Here is a 19,877-nt window from a genome sequence, read left to right as displayed (position 1 = left end):
CTCTGACACTATTGTGCTATAGAAGAAAGTTCAAATATTGCTAATGTTTCCCAAGGGAGAACTATAACTGGGGCTGAGACCAGCATAATATTGGTGATTAGTAATTATTGATGGTAACGAGACTTTCTCATACTTTAACTGGAAGCCAAATTACAAATATCTAGATGAAAAAACTGGACTTTCTTGAGGGTAAAATGCCACATGTATGGTTTCAGCTTAATTTGAGATTCAAGTACTACAGACGCTAAGATTTGGTTTTTGTGAATGAGAGACTTGTCATTAGAGAGATGGCAAGTGTGTATCATATATCAGTAGCTAAGTTTAAAAACCAATGTTCTTGGGGTACCTGAGTGACTCAGTCAGTTAAGTATCCAACTCTTGACTCGCAGAGTCCTGGGATCAAGCCACATGTCAGTCGTGTACTCAGCGAGGAGTCTGTTTGTCTCCCTCTCTGCTCTCTCTCAAACAAATAAATAAATCTTAAATAAAGCTCCAAAACCAATGTTCTGCCTTGATCATTCACAAAGAAGTATGATGCTCTAATGCCCAAATCTCTCCTATATGTTGGGGTATAGAATTATTAAACAATGTAGGCTGTCATAAAAAGCAGTGCTCATTAAATGACAACGTTTCAGTGTTTGAAGAGTGACAGTCCATTTGAAAAAATTAAAAAAAAAAAAGAAAGAAATTAAAGACAGAAGCAAATTGCTAGCACTATTCTAAAAACAGAAACCATGGATCATGGAAATAATGGTCCTTTAGTCTATATCTTTTTTTGTTGTTGTTGTTAGAGAGCCCTTTAAAATATCTTGGCTCATCATGTAGAAAGCAATGTTAATAATGTTTATTTTCCAGGGTGGGAGGAGGATCCAGGAAATGGGAGTTGAAACTTGGCAGGTGTTGCTGTTTCATAAGGGGAAAAAATATAACCTGTCCTATTGGTGCCAAATTAAAATGGTTGATGGACTCTGGGAGCATGATTCAGGTTAAATGAAACCTGTGTGAGAAACACTTTGGAAGAACCTGAACTCCCCCTGAGATGTAGAAAATTAACTCATACAGACAGCAGAGTGATATATAGGACAGAGCCTCGGACGAGTAAAAAATAGGATCATAGTGAAGCTTGTTTTTTGAGTTCCCTTTGTCCTGACTTATGGCATCTTGTGTAAATGCCCATAGAAGGTAAGATTTTTTTCCATCTATTAAGTGGGGATATATAATTGCCCTTCACTCTTATGAAGGTTATGTAATATTTCTAAAAAATTTTGAGCTTCTTAGATTCTATTAACAGAAGCTATGATAATAAAAATTATGAGTTTATATGTAGAAAAAAATATGTGAACTGTTTTATGACCAAGAATTTTTTAACACAAACAAGAATTGCAAGAACTGTAGGGTTAGGCAGCTTCAGAGTAAGTAAGAAAGTCCAAGTCTTCTAGGTAGGAATGATGGCCATAATAAATGAAGAAAATAATTTCTTTGGACAGAGATTAGTTTTGGATTAGGTCAGAAAGGGCTAGTTTGGCATGGTATGTTGGTTACCTATTGTAAAGCAAACTACTTCAAAACATGGTGGCTAATATAACAGCCATTTTACTTGCTCAGGATTCAGTATATTCTACTGGGTTAAGTAGGGATGATTCTTTGGCTGATTTGTCTTGGGATCATTCATTGAAATGGCTATAATCACTGATAGTTCAACAGAGACCGTTTTTTTTTTTTTTAAGATTTTATTTATTTATTCATGAGAAACACACAGAGACAGAGGCAGAGGCAGAGGGAGAAGCAGGCTCCCTGCGGGAAGCCCGATGCAGGACTCAATACCAGGACCCCAGGATGATGACCTGAGCTGAAGGCAGACACTCAACCCCTGAGCTACCCAGGTATCCCCAAGAGACTGGTTATTCTGTGATGGTCTCATTCACATGGGTGATGTTGATATTGGTGCTGCCTTTTGTCTGGGTTTGTCGTCTTCAGGGAGACTAGCCTGGGCTTCTTCACATAGCCATGCCACGGTTCCAAGAGGACAACCTTATTTTGTTAGTCAAAGCAAGTCACAAGGCCAGCCTAGATCTCAGGGGTGGGGAAGCAGATTCTTCTACCTGTTGATGGGATGAAGGAAAGTCCCACTGTAAAGGGCTGTGGAGAATTATTATAGTCCTATTTGTGTCCAAACAATCTACTACACATGATGCAGGAAGGGCAAAGGATAGTTAGGTAAAATGGGTTACTAATAAATTTAAAATTTAAATAGAAGAGTTATATCATGAAAAACTGGATAAGAAGACCCAAAATAGCCTAAGACCCAAATAGTGAAGACCACGAACCATCTAAGTTTCTAAAAGTATATATGAATATTTTTGAAATAGAAAAATATAAAAAATTAGAAAAATATGAAGAATTCTTATCTAGTGGCTTTTTGGTCTAACTGATATGTGCTAGCTAGTACAACTCTCTGATATAAAAAGTAGAACTAGACAGGTCTTATTTAGGCAAGATAGCCAAGAAAAAAGGTAAAATGATTCTGGTATTCTTGGGTGTCCAGTTTATGTGTTCCTAGGGGTATAGAAGAAAGAAAACAAAAGAATATGCAGATAGGAGAATTTTTTTAAAAAGTGAATTTCAAAAATAGTTATGAACTTAGAGATAAATATCAGTTTGATAGTGTCTTTACATAATAGTCACCAAATATGATGAGGACTGCCATCTTCCTCCCCCTAGTTAAGCTTTTGTCACAAATTCCCACATTTCCCATCTGGATAAGTATTTGAAAAAGAAATCCAGGAATTACAGTTGGTGAAGATTCTGGGGAGATAGCAAGGTAAAATGGCTCACTCTCGTGCTATTTTCCATTCTACCCTGCCTCTCCTGACCCAGACCATTCCTAGAGCCAGCCCGAGCACTCAGTGCAGGTGAAGCCCTGAACTGTGTGGAAGTTAAGGGTGAAAGACAACAGGTGAGGGGTTTCTTCTTGGACTGGGCTGGGCTGGTAATAAAGGCAGGCATCGATGGGTCATAGGAGAGGATCAGAATGCATGGGATACTATATAGAGCTTGATCTACAGGGGTTGAGGGACTCCTGGGAGGAAGATTGAAAATGTCCCTCACCCCATTGTATGTGTGTGACTCTGTGTGTGTGTGTGTGTGTGTGTGTGTGCATTTCCCATAAGAGACCAAGGAGAAAATGAACACTTGAGCTGAGTCTTCCCTGTTTGGGAGGCTGGGAGAGTGTAAGGAGACTGGAGCATAAAGTCCTTCCTCCTGGTGCCTTGGCAGGGCCCTGGATGCCACATGCATCCTCCAACAGTCAGACCTGAGCTGCAGTGATGTGACAAAGAGAAATAATGCCATCACAGCCAAAGAGAGGATAGTCCATGTGAACAGATAGGACACAGGATTAATGCAATACAGCAGTAGCTGGAGACAGATGACAAACTGACAAAAAATAGTTAAGAGCACACAAGGGGATTTAAATGCAAGATAAAATGACTTCCTAGAGATGAAATGCATGATTTTCCAATCACGTGTTTCCAGTAAAATGAATTAAAGGAGGTGATGATCATTCCTGAGACTTGATTAGTAGCCTGGTCAGTCAAGTGGAAGAATCTAAAAGCACAGAGCCAGAAATGTAAAGGGATGGAAATCAAGAGAAAAGGGATTACATAACATGTGAGTAACAGGAAAGCCAAAAAGAGAAAAGGAATTGATGGAGGAAAGGCAATAATTAGATAATTATCAGAAACAAATTTTCTGAGCTTAAAAGTCAGGACTTGAGTCTATAAATTCAAATGGCTCATCAAGCTCCAGCCAAGATTTATGAAAAAAGACATCCCAGTAGATACTGGAAAAGTGCTTTACTCCTAAGAATAAAAAGCAAAATCTTAGAAGCTTCCAGGCAGAGAGAACAGGTTATCTACCATTATGAAGTATCAGACCAGCCCCAGATTTTTCATGAATGACCCAGGGAGAGTAACTTCTGTAGACCATGGAGACAAAAAAAATCAGCAGCCTGAAAGCCACATACATACTCAAGCTGCTATCTCCCTGTCAGGGTATAAGAAATTTGCTGCTCTGTTAAAATCAGAGATGCCATCCCCCATTTTCTAACCTCTTTCTTGATACCCAAGAAAGAGTATCAAACAAAAAGCACCTAAACAAAAACTTCATCATAAACACCACAAGGTGAGGGGAGATGATAGCAGAGGGAATTTTTCTAAATTAATCAGTTAACTCAAGTGGGAAGGAAAGAATAAGTTAAAATGTAACAGTCTTAACATTAAATAAAAATGAACCGATTTTTTCCCCCATGAAACATTTGATACTAGACTGAGTTAATAAGTAAAACCCAGTTATCTGGTGTTTATAAAAAACACTTGAAACAGTGATAGAAGGTGAATGCAAAAAGATGGACAAAGATCCTAGGCAAAGGCAGAGTCAGAAGAATTAGTAATATTGAGGATTAGACAGGTACTATTTAAGTTAAAGGCATAAATAGGTTAAGGAAAGGCATTATATAATACTTTTAAAAGGCGTAATGAGGGAGGTAAACAAACTTGTATATACAGAATAACATAGCCACTAAATCTGTAAAGCAAAAGTATTAGAAATGCAAATATAGTTATGATGAGATACCTTAATAAACATCTCTTGCTTGTCTCAACCTGTGTTAATCTTGTATAAACCCTAAGATGTAGAAATTGAATAAAAAAAAATTGGATTCAATGGATATGTGACTCCTTACATTCCTTCAATACAGAATGTTTGTTTTCTGGATCACTTACAAAACTTGATCATATATTTGACTACAAAGGAGACCTTAGCAACTTGAAAGGAGAAGGGATTTTTACAGATCCTGTTCTCTGATCATAACCCAGTAATATTAGAAATAAATAACAGAAGATAGCGAAAAGAACCTTTACTATTTGGAAACTTAAAAACATTCTTTACAACCTTAGCATCAAAGGAAAAAACAAAAGTCTATCTGCAAGATACCTAGAAATCAATCAAAGGAGCACAATTTATTGCAAAAGCCATGGAATACAGTGAAAGCTGTAGCTAGTGGAAATTTTACAGCCTTTAGATGTTTTCATTATTTAAGAATAAAGACAAAGTGTACTCTTATTATGAAATGAGAAAAAGAGAATGACAAAACTAACATAAATTAGAAGAAATAATAAAGATAAAAGCCAAAGTTAATAATAATGTAAAGGACAAATACATACAATAGTTCTTTGAAACAACAAAATAGATACAAAGATTTATGTATTTGATTAAGAAATAGTAAAAAAAAATTATGAGACCAGAAATGAGAGCAAACATGTAATCAGAGAGGCAGGAATGAATCAAAACAGACAACAGAGATAACTGTATTCAACGCTATGGCAACGAACTTGAAAAACCAGAAGAAATGGGTTATTTCCTTGCCAAAGATAAATGTCCAAATTTGGAAGAAAATAAAATTAGGATTGTATCTTATACTTTATGTAAAACTGAAAACAAGTTAAAAATAAAGCAAGACAAACTTTATAAGAAAATAACCGCACACATAATATTAGGAACAGTATTAATTCAGATCGGCAATCTAGAAGCTACAAGAGAAAGGATAAGCCTATGACTGTCCAAAGAGTAAGACATTCTGCTTTTCAAAAGATACTAAGCAAAGCTAGTAAATGCTAAAATTTGAGGGAGTGTGTGCAATACAGAGGACAGAGTTTGATATGTCTCGTAACAATGAACGTTTACAAATTGACCAGAAAGCCCAGCAATCCAATAGAAAAATAAGCAAAAAAGAAGGTGGAATTCAGAGAGGAGCAGATGCAGAAGGCCAACACATAAAAGGTAGTCAAACCCAAATCATGGTCTGACATTCCTCAGATGGGCAAAAATTTATAATCCGCTAACATCTATTGCTGTTGGGGGAAAAAAGTCCTCCTGTTACTCCTGGTCAAAGTCTGTGTTACACTCCTGTTGGAGAGCACTCTGGCAGCACATGTCAGGGGTAGTATCTGACTCAGGAGTTCCACTCCTTGTCTCCTACAGAAATAAAAACACCCATATGTAAGGGTGTGTATCGCAAGGTTGTGTCGTGCCGTAATGTTTGTTTTGGGAGGAATGGGGGTAAATGAGTGTTTGCTAGGAGAGGAATGGTTGGCTGTCTTACAGTATATCCAAATGGTGAAATATGTATTTATTAAATTGAATTTAAGGCTCTTACTAGTTGAATTGAGAGCTTTTCTTGAGCCATTATTGGATGGGAAAAGCAAGGTGCAGAAAAGTGGGTATTACATAGGAGTCAGAACACAATGGAAAAATTGTGCTTATATCTGTGTAATTATATGTAAGTGGAGAAATATGTGTACATGGAAATATATAGGGAAGAAACATACCAGGTAGTTAATATGTGTTACTGGGGGGAAGAGGGCAGCACTGAGGCTGGTTATGGGGAGGTGAAGAGGGGAAAGTAACAAAATAAAAAAGAACACACACATGCCAGTAATAAACAATGATATTTATGATGTTTGCATATTTATTAAATTTAAACATATGTGCTGTACATACACATGTAAATGAATTTTATGTTTATTCGATCTTATTATTTACAATTTCTGTATAACTAAGGAGGCACCTAGATCTGAAAACATAAATTCTCAAATCAAATACAGCATGGTAATTGTGTTCAGGGCGCTTTGGGCTGTAAGTAAGATGCAGAAATCCAACGAAAAAATTAGCATAAGTGAAAAAAGGAATTTATTGGCTCATGGGAGCCATCATTCAGGTCAGTGGAGCTGTCATCAGGTGTCTGTCTTTTGCCTCTGTCTGTATCTCTGCTTTCTGCTTTCCTGTGTTTCTCTTTTTATTTTTAGCTTTATTCTCTTGTGTTCTCCCTCTTGAGGGCAAGACAGTTCCTTGAAACATCTTTTTTCTGGTCATTGCTCCCTCCCTTGGCCCCTGCTGTGTTCCTTCTCCCCCTGGCTTCACCTAAAAAAGTCCTAGGGAAGAGCACTGACTCTGGTCTGGGTCCCTTGCCCACCCTGGCTACCCCCTGTGAGCAGGGCAATGGTGGAGTAGTGCCATGGGCCAGACCTGGGTCACAAAGTCACACCTTTGGAGAGAAGGGAGGTACTGCGGGTGACAGTGCAAGCACGATCACAAGGACTTGAGTGAGTGGGGAGCACTTCCCCAGAGGAGTGGTGGCAGAAGGCAGACCAATTCAGTCTAAAGGAGGAAAGAAAGATCCTAGGTGGACAGAAACAACAGATGTCCAATGATGGGCTTTGCTTCAAATATAGGACCAAGTTTGCATCTTTAATATCAAAGGAATTAAGTAGTAGAGCAAGTGGCTTTGAATCAAACAGTAAGTCCCATGCAGGGAAAGTAAACATTTGTCCAATATCATCAAGATCTATAATAGGTGATTATGTATGCACGTAGCCTTCCCCTGGATGATTTACAGAAGGATTGATGTCTCTTAAGATTAATAAGGAATATCTACTTCATATATGTGAATATGTATTTTTCTAGGAAAAGAAACCCTTTTGTATTTTTCCTCAGCTTTACTGAAACATTATTGACTCACAACATTGTGTAAGTTGAAGGTGGACAACATTATATGATACCAATATATATTGCAAAATGTTTACCACAGTAACATTAGTAACCACATCCGTCATCTCAGGTAATCACATGCATTTATTTTTGAGGCAATTTGAATGTGCCAGATTCTTTCCCCTGTGCCTGCTGAGACGGTTGCTCTCATCAACGAATGCACCAGATGCGCTCATCTTAGAGATTTTATCCATCTTAATATTGACTTACAGTAGTGCTTGGATATTTAGGTGATAAATAATTGACATTTCTATTTTGTGAAAAAAATAAATGCAATTACAGACCATAGAGGAAAAGATGATAAGCTGATCCAAAATACCTATTGACAGAAAAATCTGTGCTATAAAAAATGCCTAAAATATTTAGCCAGAGATGTCTTTTCCTTTCCCTCCCCTCCCCTTCTCTCCTCAACCCTCGCTTTCCCTTCTCTTTTTGTTTTTAACTGTGATAGATAACACTTTTAAAATGTTTTACTGTGATAGGTAACACAGAAAACCTTATTGCCCAATGGTGTATCACACACCAAACACTCCTGAGTACCATCCAGGTCAGGAAGCAGAGCGCTGTCAGCCCTTCAGCCCATCAGCCCCAGCCCATCAGCATGTGTCTTCCCCAGACTGCTTGCTCCACCCCATCAAAGGTAGCAGCAATCCCAGCTTATATGTGAATAACTCCCTAGCTTTTCATCATAGTTTCACCACCTAAACTTGTATCCACACACCTTAGTTTTGCCTGTTTTTTGAATTTTCCAGAAATGGAATCATAGAGTATGTGCTCTTTTGGGTCTTGCTTCCTTACTCTGCATCAGAATCATTGTCCACTGCTTTTGTCCAGAGCAAAGGCAGGATGGGAACGCCTAGCTTTCAGAGGACCAAATAACTCTGACTCGTGGCAACCCTATGAAGTTATAGATTTTAGGTTATTAATCAAGTCCTTTGAGGGACCTTTGAGTGACAATGAGACAGATGAAGTATTTATTTTTTAAGAACTCGAGCAGTTGGTACCCCGCCTTCCCAAGAGGAACAATCACCATGCTGCTTTATGACATTTCTAGGAAGAAACACTTGTCCTGGCTGCATTTCCAGGGATGCACCAGAGCTCAAGGCTGTCAGCCAGTCCTGCCCCGAAGTGCCTTTCTCAGTGGCAGGACTTGAAGTATTTCCAGCTAGTGGAGCTGGTTTGTTAGAGTTAGTCTTAGAATTAAAGTAGGTATCTTTTCTTTCTTTTCTTTTTTTTTTTTTTAAGACTTATTTACTTATTTTAGAGAGAGAGAAAGAGAGCATGGAGGGGGGCATGAAGAGAGCGTGGAGGGGAAAGGGCATGGAGAGGGAGAGAGAATTTCCAGCAGACTGCCTGCTGGGCCTGTAGCCCGACTCAGAGCTCCATCCCATGACCCCGAGATCATAACCTGAGCAGAAATAGATTCAGATGCTTAACTAACTGAGCCACCCAGACACCCCAAAGTAGGTGTCTTTTTGATTGGATATATGAACATCCAGTATTTTCTTTGCGTGTTATGTGAAGTTTTATGAATATGGACCTTATTATAATGTGTTATACATTATCTTAACATTCAAAAGTCTGAAAGTGTGTTTCTGAGAAAAAGGAAAGCTTTGTTTCAAGTAATAGCTCAATATTGTCAAACAAGTGATTTTTTGTTCGAAGAACTATAAACTAGAAATTGTGGCTGGCCCAGTGTAGAATATTCCCGCTCCTCTTCTGATGGCTGGAAATCGGGTACAGAAAGTACTAATATGATGAGCTGATCATCAAATGTTGAATTTTCACATACACATAAGCCATTTGTTGGTGTTTTTAGATGAATATTCTAGCTTTCTATGCCTTCAGATAAAATTTTGCTTCTTTATCTTTACTGGATATTTTACTCTCTCTTTTCCGGGTGTCTTTATGTCTGTCTGTTTACATACCGTCTCTTCCTTTTCCAAACACCTTCATATACACCAGTCCTCTCGATGGCAGTAGAGGGAATCACTGCTATCAATTCTGCTCTTCCTGTCCGTTTCAGTACACCTGAAGAAATTAAGACTGAGTGGGAGGGTAGCTGCAAAGAGTACAGAACATGTTCCATTTAGATGGGTCTTTTTGGTCTGCGCGTGGCAGCCGGGAGGCCTGATGAGTGGGAGCTGTCCAAGAATTGAACCTGCAACAACCTGCCCAGGGCCAGAGCCCATTGTCTAAGGGTGGCAAGGAATGGGAATGGTGACTCCCCTCCTGGATAGATGTTCATCCACCAGGAGAATAAGAAGCCAGCTTTGTAGAATTGTGGGCAAGATACAGTTACATTTTTTGACCATATGGGCACATGTTTCATGAACAGGTTCAGGAGTAAAGAAAACATTAAGGGCACATGGAAGGGAAAGGCATAGAAGAGTTGGTGTCTGTGTATGTGTGTAAGAGTGAATATACAGAAATCGGCTTATGATAGCAGTTCTGAAATACATACATTCAAATACAATAAACTTTAAAAAAAAATCCTATCTATGTGCTTTTGTTGACAAGAGAGATTCTATTTATTGATTGACCTCCTTTTCCCATCAAGAATGTCTTGCAATTGATACCTATTATGCATTCTTATATTACATGAAGTCAATTAAAAAATTAGCTGAAGTGACAAAAAGGAAGGTATTATGTATTCACAGCCAACTACTCATAATTTCAAATATATTCAAGTTGAGCCACCCACCACCTCTTTCCTGTTAAGCAGGATGACCCATAGCAAAGTTAATTCCAGCATAGCTGTTCTCTACCTCTTAGAACTGTTGTGGCAGCCTTCCACTACAGTGTGTGGGGGTGTGCTCAGAAATTCAAATACAGGGACACCTGAGTGGCTCAGTGGTTGAGCATCTACCTTCAGCTCAGGGCATGATCCTGGGGTCCTGGGATCGAGTCCCACAACGGGCTCCCTACAGGAAGCCTGCTTCTCCCTCTGCCTTTGTCTCTGCTTCTCTCTCTGTGTCTCTCATGAATAAATAAATACAATCTTAAAAAAAAAAAAGAAACTCAAATACATGTTGACATTTCCACAAGCAAAACATCATTTAAGACAAATCTATTACTAAAAAAGTCACCTATGTCAAAGCCATATACAGATGTTATGAAGATATCCCTTACTGCTGCCCCCTTCATTGGTGCTAATAATTGGGGACTGACCATAACACATGGAATCAACCCTGACCTTTTTGTCTAAAGCCAGTGACAAGCACCTGAGGGCCAGCAGGAAGTCCTGTGGGCTGTATTATGCTTTCTGTTCACCACAGAAAGAGTTTACATGACGTGAAGTTGGCGAGTAGGTGATAGCCACCTGCGCACAATTCTTCATGCTTGGGAATGTTACTATGCACGTGTTGTGTGTGTTTACTTCTCTTCATTGAAAGTTAGACTTGCTGTCAGGTGTCATTGGCTTCATTCTTCCTTGAGGGAATTTATCCTTGAGATTTTCCTTCTTTTGTGTATCCCTAGGCACTAGTAAGGGTATTTAGATAACTGGCATTTACACTGTTGATAATCTGAATTAATCAGCCTATATTGAGTAGAATTTGATTACAAATTTATCTACTTCCGATACGTGTCCCGTTCTGTTTTCAAAGAGGCCAGAACTTGCTACAGGTTTCATAGAGAAAAATCTCCTTATTTCTTCATACTCCTTGATGGTGTGTGAGAATGTGTTTACACCAATAGGAGTCTTCATTCCTCCTGTACTATCGTATGTATGGCCTGGGAAAGCTAAGCACTTTCCTGTTTTGGGGCTCTAACCTTGAAACCTATTGCTTCTACCCACTGAAGCTCAGAACATTCCATGAAGCACTCTTCAGTGAACTGTTCACTATATTAGAATCTCTTTTTTCCTTTGCAGACCTCTCATGTGGCCTTTGTAAATGTGTGTTTGCGACAGAGTGAATGTAGAAGCTGAAAATGCCTGGAAGATTCCTGGTTTCTGTCGCTACATGCCCTGCCTTTTTGCATCACCGCCTGATTCGGATGAGGTGATGTTCAGAGGGACGCCTTAATCGACACCGTTGTCAGCGAGTGGCCTCTGGCTGGAGGTAGTACGCACGGTTCAAGATGGCCAGTCAGCCTCCAGAAGACACAGCAGAGGCTCAGGTCTCTGACGAGCTCGAGTGTAAGATCTGTTATAATCGGTACAACCTGAAGCAGAGGAAACCCAAAGTGCTGGAGTGTTGTCATCGGGTTTGTGCCAAATGCCTCTACAAGATCATAGACTTTGGGGACTCCCCACAAGGCGTCATCGTCTGTCCTTTCTGCAGGTTTGAGACATGCCTGCCAGATGATGAAGTCAGCAGCCTGCCGGATGACAACAACATCCTGGTAAACTTGACTTGTGGAGGCAGAGGCAAGAAGTGCCTGCCAGAGAACCCTACTGAGCTGCTGCTGACTCCCAAGAGGCTGGCATCTCTTGTAAGTCCTTCACACGCTTCCTCCAACTGCCTGGTCATAACCATCATGGAGGTACAGCGAGAGAGCTCCCCGTCTCTGAGCTCCACTCCTGTGGTAGAATTTTACAGGCCCGCAAGCTTCGACTCTGTTACCACTGTGTCACACAACTGGACTGTGTGGAACTGCACATCCCTGCTCTTTCAGACGTCTATCCGCGTGTTGGTTTGGCTGCTAGGTTTGCTCTACTTCAGCTCCTTACCTTTAGGCATCTACTTACTGGTGTCTAAGAAGGTCACCCTCGGGGTTGTCTTTGTCAGCCTCGTCCCTTCGAGCCTTGTTATTCTCATGGTGTATGGTTTTTGCCAGTGCGTTTGTCATGAATTTCTAGACTGTATGGCACCTTCTTCTTAATCGATATGCAGACTAAGAAATTTGACACACATTGCCATCTTTAAAGTTAGGTAATTTATCGTTTATTTATTTTATATTCTCTCTGATTAGTGTCTGTGATGTTAACAAGCCACTGGCCAAATGTTTGTTGTCTGTTTTCTATAAAAATTTTGACTCAGTTGGTTTTCCTGTGTGCTGGACATCAAAAATGTTCGTTTCTACCTAGGTGTTAGAGACGCAAAATGTTTAAGGTAAGCCTTCATAAAGATCTTCTTGTGAGTCTTCCCACAGAAAGGGTGGGATTTCACTCAGCCCTGCTAGACAGGCACTAGAGGTACAGTGTGTTAGGCAGTAGTTGGGGTCTTTGTGGAATGTCAGGGATGAACTAACTCCTCTCTTAATCCTCGGGAATCTCTGATGGATGGTGGACACGAGAGGAAAGCTGTTCCAAGACACATCCACTTGAAAGGTGTGACTTCCCCCACCCCACGCCCCCTCCTATATCCCCCTCCAACACCCCTCCCACATCCCCCTCCCACACAATTCTTCTTCACACTCCTCCCATATCCTCCTCCCACCCCTCCCGCATCCCCCTTCCACAACCCCCTCACAGCCCTCCCACACCCCTCCATTGTTGATATTTCCTGGAGTCCTCTTCATGTGTTCTCAAGTTAATGCCACTGTCTGTGGTCTGCTGCTCCAGTGAGGTGCTTCTTCCCTCTGCACATACTCCTTCACCAAGAGGAAACCGACTCCTGCCCTTGTGTGGTTTCCATTAAATACCCATTTTGCCACATTACTAGACAGTGGAATTTGCATGGAAGCAAACGTCATGATAGAATATGGCCACCTGTCTTTGAAGCCATCTCCTCCATATTTATTTTCCTCTCTCCTCCATCTTCTCTGAAATTCTCACAGAGCAGTTACTGTTCACGGAAATAAATCTTGAGTCTTGCCCTGAAACATTTCAACTGAGTTTTGTTAACCACATTGTTCAGCGAGCCCCACGCCTTACCCTGAATGCGGTTTCACTTCAGTTAGTTGTTGGAAGCACACGAGGATTCTTTCCCCCATTGTATTTCAGATTCTATGATGGACTTGTTTAACTTAATCCTATAACAGTTTGGGGTGAATTGTGGCCGTGGAAACCCAGAAACAATTATTGGGATGTTCTGGCTCGCCGTTTGAAGTATTTTTGCTGTACTGTACTGGGTTGGACCAAAACACAATGGTTTAGGCTTATGTGCAAAACGGGGTTGCAGTAAGCCAGAGAGAGAGATGGGCAAGAGACACACAGCGCCGATGCCTGCTGGAGAGGACCCTCCAGGGCAGTAAAATGCAGGTGCAGAGAGCAACGTGATGTGTTGCTGTGCCTCTTGCTTTAAAGTCCATTTTAGAATGGATTCATGTTCTTACATAATTTATTTCAAATAAAAGCATAAGCTATGTGACTTGAGTTAATGAACTTCTTTTCGTGATGTAGGAGAAGTTGAATGTATATATTTATGAGAAGAAATTGTTTAGCAGATTTTAGGTTTGAGGGAATAGAATGTCCACAGAAACTGGGCCAAAAAACAAAAAAGCGTTTCAGTTTCTAAGACCCATTACTGACGATTAACATTAAAATATTTATTACTCTTAGGAAAGGGCAATACTAAGATGACTTCCACTTGTTTGTGATGAAACATTTGTTGTGTGACATGGTTTCTGTGGACCAGTTGGATTTCCTTATTCAGGAAGAATTGATACTTATTTTTAGATTAGTAGTTTGATTTTAATCGCATAACTCCTGACTTTGAGAATATATACACCCATGGTGAGTATGATGAGAAAGCATATGTGGGGTGTGGTCCAATGAATTTAAGCCCCAAGTTATAGATAAAGACATTTATAATTTCATAAAATCTAGCTTAGATAGCATTGTGAATGCAGTTTCCAAAAATCCATTGTACTTAGAGTAAACAAAATGTTTAGGAGGTGTTTTGTGATTTGGATTTATATATTTACAAGGTTTTTACAAAATGTTCATTTTGTCTGACATGTAACATCAAATAAATTGGTGAGTTATATGATGAGGTTTCTAGAAAGCTCTGGGTGTGGGTACTGTGTATTTTGCTTATTTGTATAATGTCTGCAGTGCTAAATTTGTGTTTATTTGTAAATTGTGATTTTTTTTTAGTTGCCAGTAAATTAATTTGTTTTTAAAGAGTTTTAAATGTAAGACAGCAAAAAAACTCTTAATGCTGTTGAATGAAAATAGGACAATGCTTCATTCACTATTTTATTCACTGTGATAATATTTTGTCCATTAAATTGTTATTGTTTCGATACCAGAAGTTTGATTTCTCTGACTCATTGGTTGAGATTCAGTTATTTCTTTGGACTTCTGTTAATATTAGCTAATTGCAAACCTGAGCTTTCAGAAACACCAATGAAGTACCTCTTTCACATGGATGAAGATTTCAGAACTTTCTGATCTAACCTGTGCCACCTCTGAAAGGCTTTCCACTTAAAAAAACAAAACAGGGGAGGGAATTTGGGAAGATGAAACAAAACCATTGTCTTTATCTTGATAAATACATTTTTATTTTGGTTTAAATTTGTTTGATTTATTTTCTAGAATCTGCCTAGCCATTCAGCAAAACAGTGTCCATCTTAGTTGGGGAATCACTAACCTTCTGTGATCTGGGCAAATTTTTATAATTACCTGATCTTTAAATATGACCGTTGTTAGGCAAAGCAGAAATCACTTGGAAGTATGTACTGGTTACATATTGATGATTATTAGTGAATTGGTACCACACATTAATCAAGAGTAATGGTTTTCATTCACATCTGAAATCTTCACATAAATGAGCAAAGAATCTGGTTAAGGAAAGGCATTACCTGCACTAGTCATAACGTAGAGGAGTCATGCTTCGTCGCCGAGAGACCCACAAGTGATGAGCATGTGCCTGGTTGTAAACAGACACCCTGGCTTAGAAGAAATGCTCTAATATGTCATCCAGATAGACACAGATGCCGAAGGAATCCTGTATTGACAGAGAAACTGATACCACAGTATAAGAGCCACCTCTGTGAGTTCTGGAGTTCAGGTGTGAAAAAGAGTTAACCTGAGTATAATGAGGGCCAACTATAATTCTCTGTGTTTCTACTTTTTTTTGAGGCTTGTTCTATTTTTCACTCTTCTTGGCAAAAAGCAAATACTTGCCTTAATTCCTTAGAAACACCACAGAAAACCACATATTCCAGAGCTTTCCTTAAAACCAATAGAAGGCTTGATGACAGGTAAGATCTCTGAAAAAGTTGCAGCATTGGCTCTTGAAGCTTGAGTCAGATGTATTTTCCACATCTCTGCCCATTAGATGTTTACTTCTTGGCCTCAAATGATTTATGAAGTCTCACTCTTCTGTAGGGAACTAGATGCTTAGTATTGGGTCTATCCTGACAGGTTTACTTTTGTGTGAAAGAGATTTTTTTTTTTTAAAGAAATAAGTGGATAGTCGGATGTTAAATTTGTAAATTCCAAGTGAGTGTGGGGGCAATACAGTTTCAACTCAGTTGCTTATGTCATGTAAATTTTTGGTATAATCCAAATCTCAAGTACACTCAGTATACAGATATTTATGGTTTTTGACATGAAGGTGCTTTAAATTTAGGAATAAAAAAAATCAGAAATTATGCCCTGCACATTGTGTATACGAAGTAGAGCTATGTGGTAATGTATTTTTAGAAGTGGTCGAAACTTGATTTAACAAAAACCTTCAATTACTTGGAACAATCACTCTACAAGCATCTTTTTTCTATAAGCATTTTTAATTGGGCAGGAGTTTATTAGATTTGCACCGCATTAACATTTTCCCTTCAAACTGAGATTGTGGGGATTTTATAAGAGGAGAACATGCTCTGACTTAGTAGGTCATTTCAGATCTTGGTTTTCCCATGAAATTCAGTGCTTTAGGTAAGAAAGCTTTTTTTTTTTTCTTGTTATTGTTTTTCTTTTTCCCACCAGCATTCAGATCCATTTACCTCAGATCAGTCTAGCCAGAAGACATACATTTGAGAGTCTTTGGTGTTCTAGCAGCAAACAGAAGCCAAGGAAGTAGAGAAATGAAGAGCAGGAGAGAGGAGAGGGTCAAGGTTGAGCTCTGTGAAGTTCAAACTTTCAATGATCAGTAGAGGAGCCAGCAAAGGGACTGCATTGGTATAGCCAGAGCCCCAGGAAAGAGAACAACAAACATTGGAGGATGTGTGCTCACAAAGGCCAAGAGGAAGCAGGTGGAATTAGGATGATTAGATGAATACAAGTGGAAGCAGATGAAGATTACTTTGTTGAAAAAAAGGCTTATCAAGCTTTTCTCGTGAAGAAATAGTTCAGAGAATTGTGTAATTGTCACTGGTACGCTCACCACTTAGAGTCAGCACTTAACCTTTTGCCATATTTGTTTTATCTCTCCCCCAAAAATAAGAGACTTCCTCTAATTTGACTAAAATATCATTATTATATCTAAGACAACTGAAAAAACTTTCTAATTATTTAATATGCAGTCTCAATAAATTTTTCTATTCCCAAATATCTTTTATAGCTTGAAGCACAAAACACAAGGCAGGTGCTAATCAAGATTCATGTGTTGCATTTGGTTATTATGTATTTTGTTCTCTTTTATTCTGGAACAGTTCCCCTGCTCTGTTTTCCCTGTGACATTGACTGCTTGAAGAAAGGAGGCCTGTTATCTTGAACAATATCTCACATTCTGGATGTTTTTTTTCCTCATGGTGGTGAGGAAATAGAATTTCTTCTTCTATCATTTGTATTTCCTGTAAACTGGAAGTTAGGGATCCCTGGGTGGCGCAGCGGTTTGGCGCCTGCCTTTGGCCCAGGGCACGATCCTGGAGACCCGGGATCGAATCCCATGTCGGGCTCCTGGTGCATGGAGCCTGCTTCTCCCTCTGCCTGTGTCTCTGTCTCTCTCTCTCTCTCTCTCTCTCTCTCTGTGTGACTATCATAAATAAATAAAAAAGAAAAATTAAAAAAAAATAAACTGGAAGTTAGAGGATTTTTTTTTTTTGAAGATTTTATTTACTCATGAGAAACAGTGAGACAGAGACATAGGCAGAGGGGGAAGCAGGCTCCCCACTGGTAGCCTGATATGGGACTTGATCCCAGGACTCCAGGATCATGATCTGAGCTGAAGCAGACTCTCAACCACTGAGCCACCCAAGTATCCCAAAATTAGACGATTTTGATTGCATTCAGATTTGGGGCAAGAACTTTTCTAAATGGTGCTGTATACTTGGTATTGCATCACATGGGGGGCATGATTGAAAGTCCACTCCACAATATGAAGTGCTGTTTCATCACTCAGTTAAGGTGGTGACACCCAGGCATCTCATTTCCCCAGTCATCTGTGGGGGGATATTTGGGCACCATGCAAATATCATCTTCCTTGATAATTTCTACCTGATGGTCCTTAGCATCCAGTGATGATCCTTGCTTGAATTGGTTATTTCATTTCCCAAAGATTTGGAATGTGTTATTCTGTGAGAACTAACTTCTCTTTCCCTAGAGGATTTCAAGAGAGGGTGGTCCAGTTACGTGTTGGCAGGAATGCTGTGGAGGACATAGACTCATAGGAGCCTATACCTGTCTAAAGCTTCAGTGAATCTTAGGGTTGTAATGCATCATTAGAGTCATTCAGTTATTGAATGAATAAACTGAAATGGATAACAATCTTTAATCAGTCTTGAGATACTTTCATTTAAAAAATTTTTGAAGATTTTGTGTACTTGAGAAAGAGAGCATGAGCAAGGGGAGAAGTAGAGTGAGAGGGTGAGGGAGGGAGAAAGAGTCTCAAGCAGACTCCTCTCTGAGTGCAGAGCCCAAAGTTGGGGTTGGCTCTCACAACCCTGAGATCATGAACTGAGCCAAGATGAAGATTTGGATGCTTAACCAACTGAGCCACCCAGGTGCCCCTCTCCTGAGAAACTTTCTATAATCTCGGAGAAAAAAGAAACCCAAATCTTCTGTGAAGTAACATTTTGTGAAACTTGTAAATAATGTACTTGATGAGCCTCAAACCTTTGAAATACCACTTGGATATTTATCCACCAGAAACACATTATGACTCTCTGGCTTAAGTTACTTAATCAACTCTGGTTATCTCTAGTCATGTTGGGACTATTTATCATTTCCCTCAAGCCTCCAAATTCCTTTGCCTCAGTCTTTGTCAGATCTTCTTGAACACTTCACTTCAGATAGCTCTATTCTCTTGTTTTTCTAGCAATTAGTGCACTCCTCAGTTTATCTTCAGAGTCCTCCGGTTTCACCAGAATAACCACTTGTTTATTATATGACCATTTTCTCCCTTCTTAAAATCCTTTCCAGGCAGTGGATTCTTCCATAAAGCTCACCGTATTTTCCTAATTGTGATAATAATCTAGAACTTTTCTGTATGCACCCTCCCATTTTTAGATTTTCCAGTCCCTTGAGTAGCAAGTGGGATGTGTGCAGAGCTTTATTATGTCAACTCACATAATAAATTCTGTAGTCTTTAGATATATTTGTAAAGTTTTTAATAAGCATTATTCTTAAAATGTATGCTGTGTGATTCTAAACTTAACATCTCCCCTTAATCCTTGCCAATACAATTCCAATTTGGTTGAGCCAGTCATAAATTACCCTGGCTAATAAATGTGTACTGGACTATACAGTAAGGTAATTCTGAGAGCTGGCTTCATCTCAAATTCCGTCTCTATAGTTTAGAATAAATTAAGCTTTTTATTGTTCCATATCTATAGATAAGAAAACTTCTCTCCTAACATGGAATTTTAATTGGATTAAGAGGACACTTTAGCTATGAAATGTTATTTTTATGCTAAATTAACATCTCGAGTCAACAAATGAACATCTGTTTTTGTTACGTCCTGAGCCAAAACCTCCTGCGCTCTTCCTTCTTTCTTATTTTCTTTGATTTCTTTAATGCCACTTATGGAAGAACCTAGTGCTCCTCATTGTCCCCCTCCTTCACACCTCCTCATGTGCGCATGTGCATGTGGACACACACACTACACATCCCAAGTCTTCACATTTTATGAAACAGATTTGTAAAGGAGTACCACATTAGTCTTTTGCCTGTTGGTAATTATCTATTTAGGAACCATTTCAAAATATTTTTGTGACCTCTAACAAACTACGTATCTGACTACTCCTAGAATAATGGATTCAGCTGCTTGTCTTGGGGGTAATTGTTTCCTCCTTTATAGCGTTCACCATTACTAAGCAACTGAGAACATCCCAAGCTACACGATGGACAGGTTGTTGACACTGCTTCCATTTGGTGTGGTTTTTTTCAAGATGTTCCAGCTAGAATGATGTATTTCTATGGTTAAATTTGTTGTTATTACAAGTTTTATCTTTGGTTAGAGCTTTTAATATAGAACTATTTCCAGCCTATAATTTGAGAAAC

General features: G+C 39.2%; 1 protein-coding gene across 16 annotated transcripts in view; it reads left to right on the top strand.

Moving 5' to 3' along the window:
• RNF182 (ring finger protein 182) overlaps positions 1-14,744 on the top strand; it is a 63,670-nt gene extending 48,926 nt beyond the window's left edge. For 15 of the 16 annotated variants that reach the window (XM_025999341.2, XM_072729096.1, XM_072729091.1 and 12 more), the window contains one exon: positions 11,480-14,744. In XM_025999341.2, coding sequence (XP_025855126.1) covers positions 11,689-12,432 — 744 coding nt within the window. In that variant the 5' untranslated portion in view covers positions 11,480-11,688 and the 3' untranslated portion in view covers positions 12,433-14,744. Of the gene's footprint in view, positions 1-1,727; positions 1,884-11,479 lie in introns of those variants that run through there. The other variant, XM_072729102.1, reaches the window with a different exon arrangement.
• Positions 14,745-19,877: the final 5,133 nt, after the last annotated feature.

The sequence above is a fragment of the Vulpes vulpes genome, chromosome 12 (genome assembly GCF_048418805.1).
Source record: "Vulpes vulpes isolate BD-2025 chromosome 12, VulVul3, whole genome shotgun sequence".
Lineage (NCBI taxonomy): Eukaryota > Metazoa > Chordata > Mammalia > Carnivora > Canidae > Vulpes > Vulpes vulpes.
This window is presented reverse-complemented; position numbering and strand designations above follow the sequence as displayed.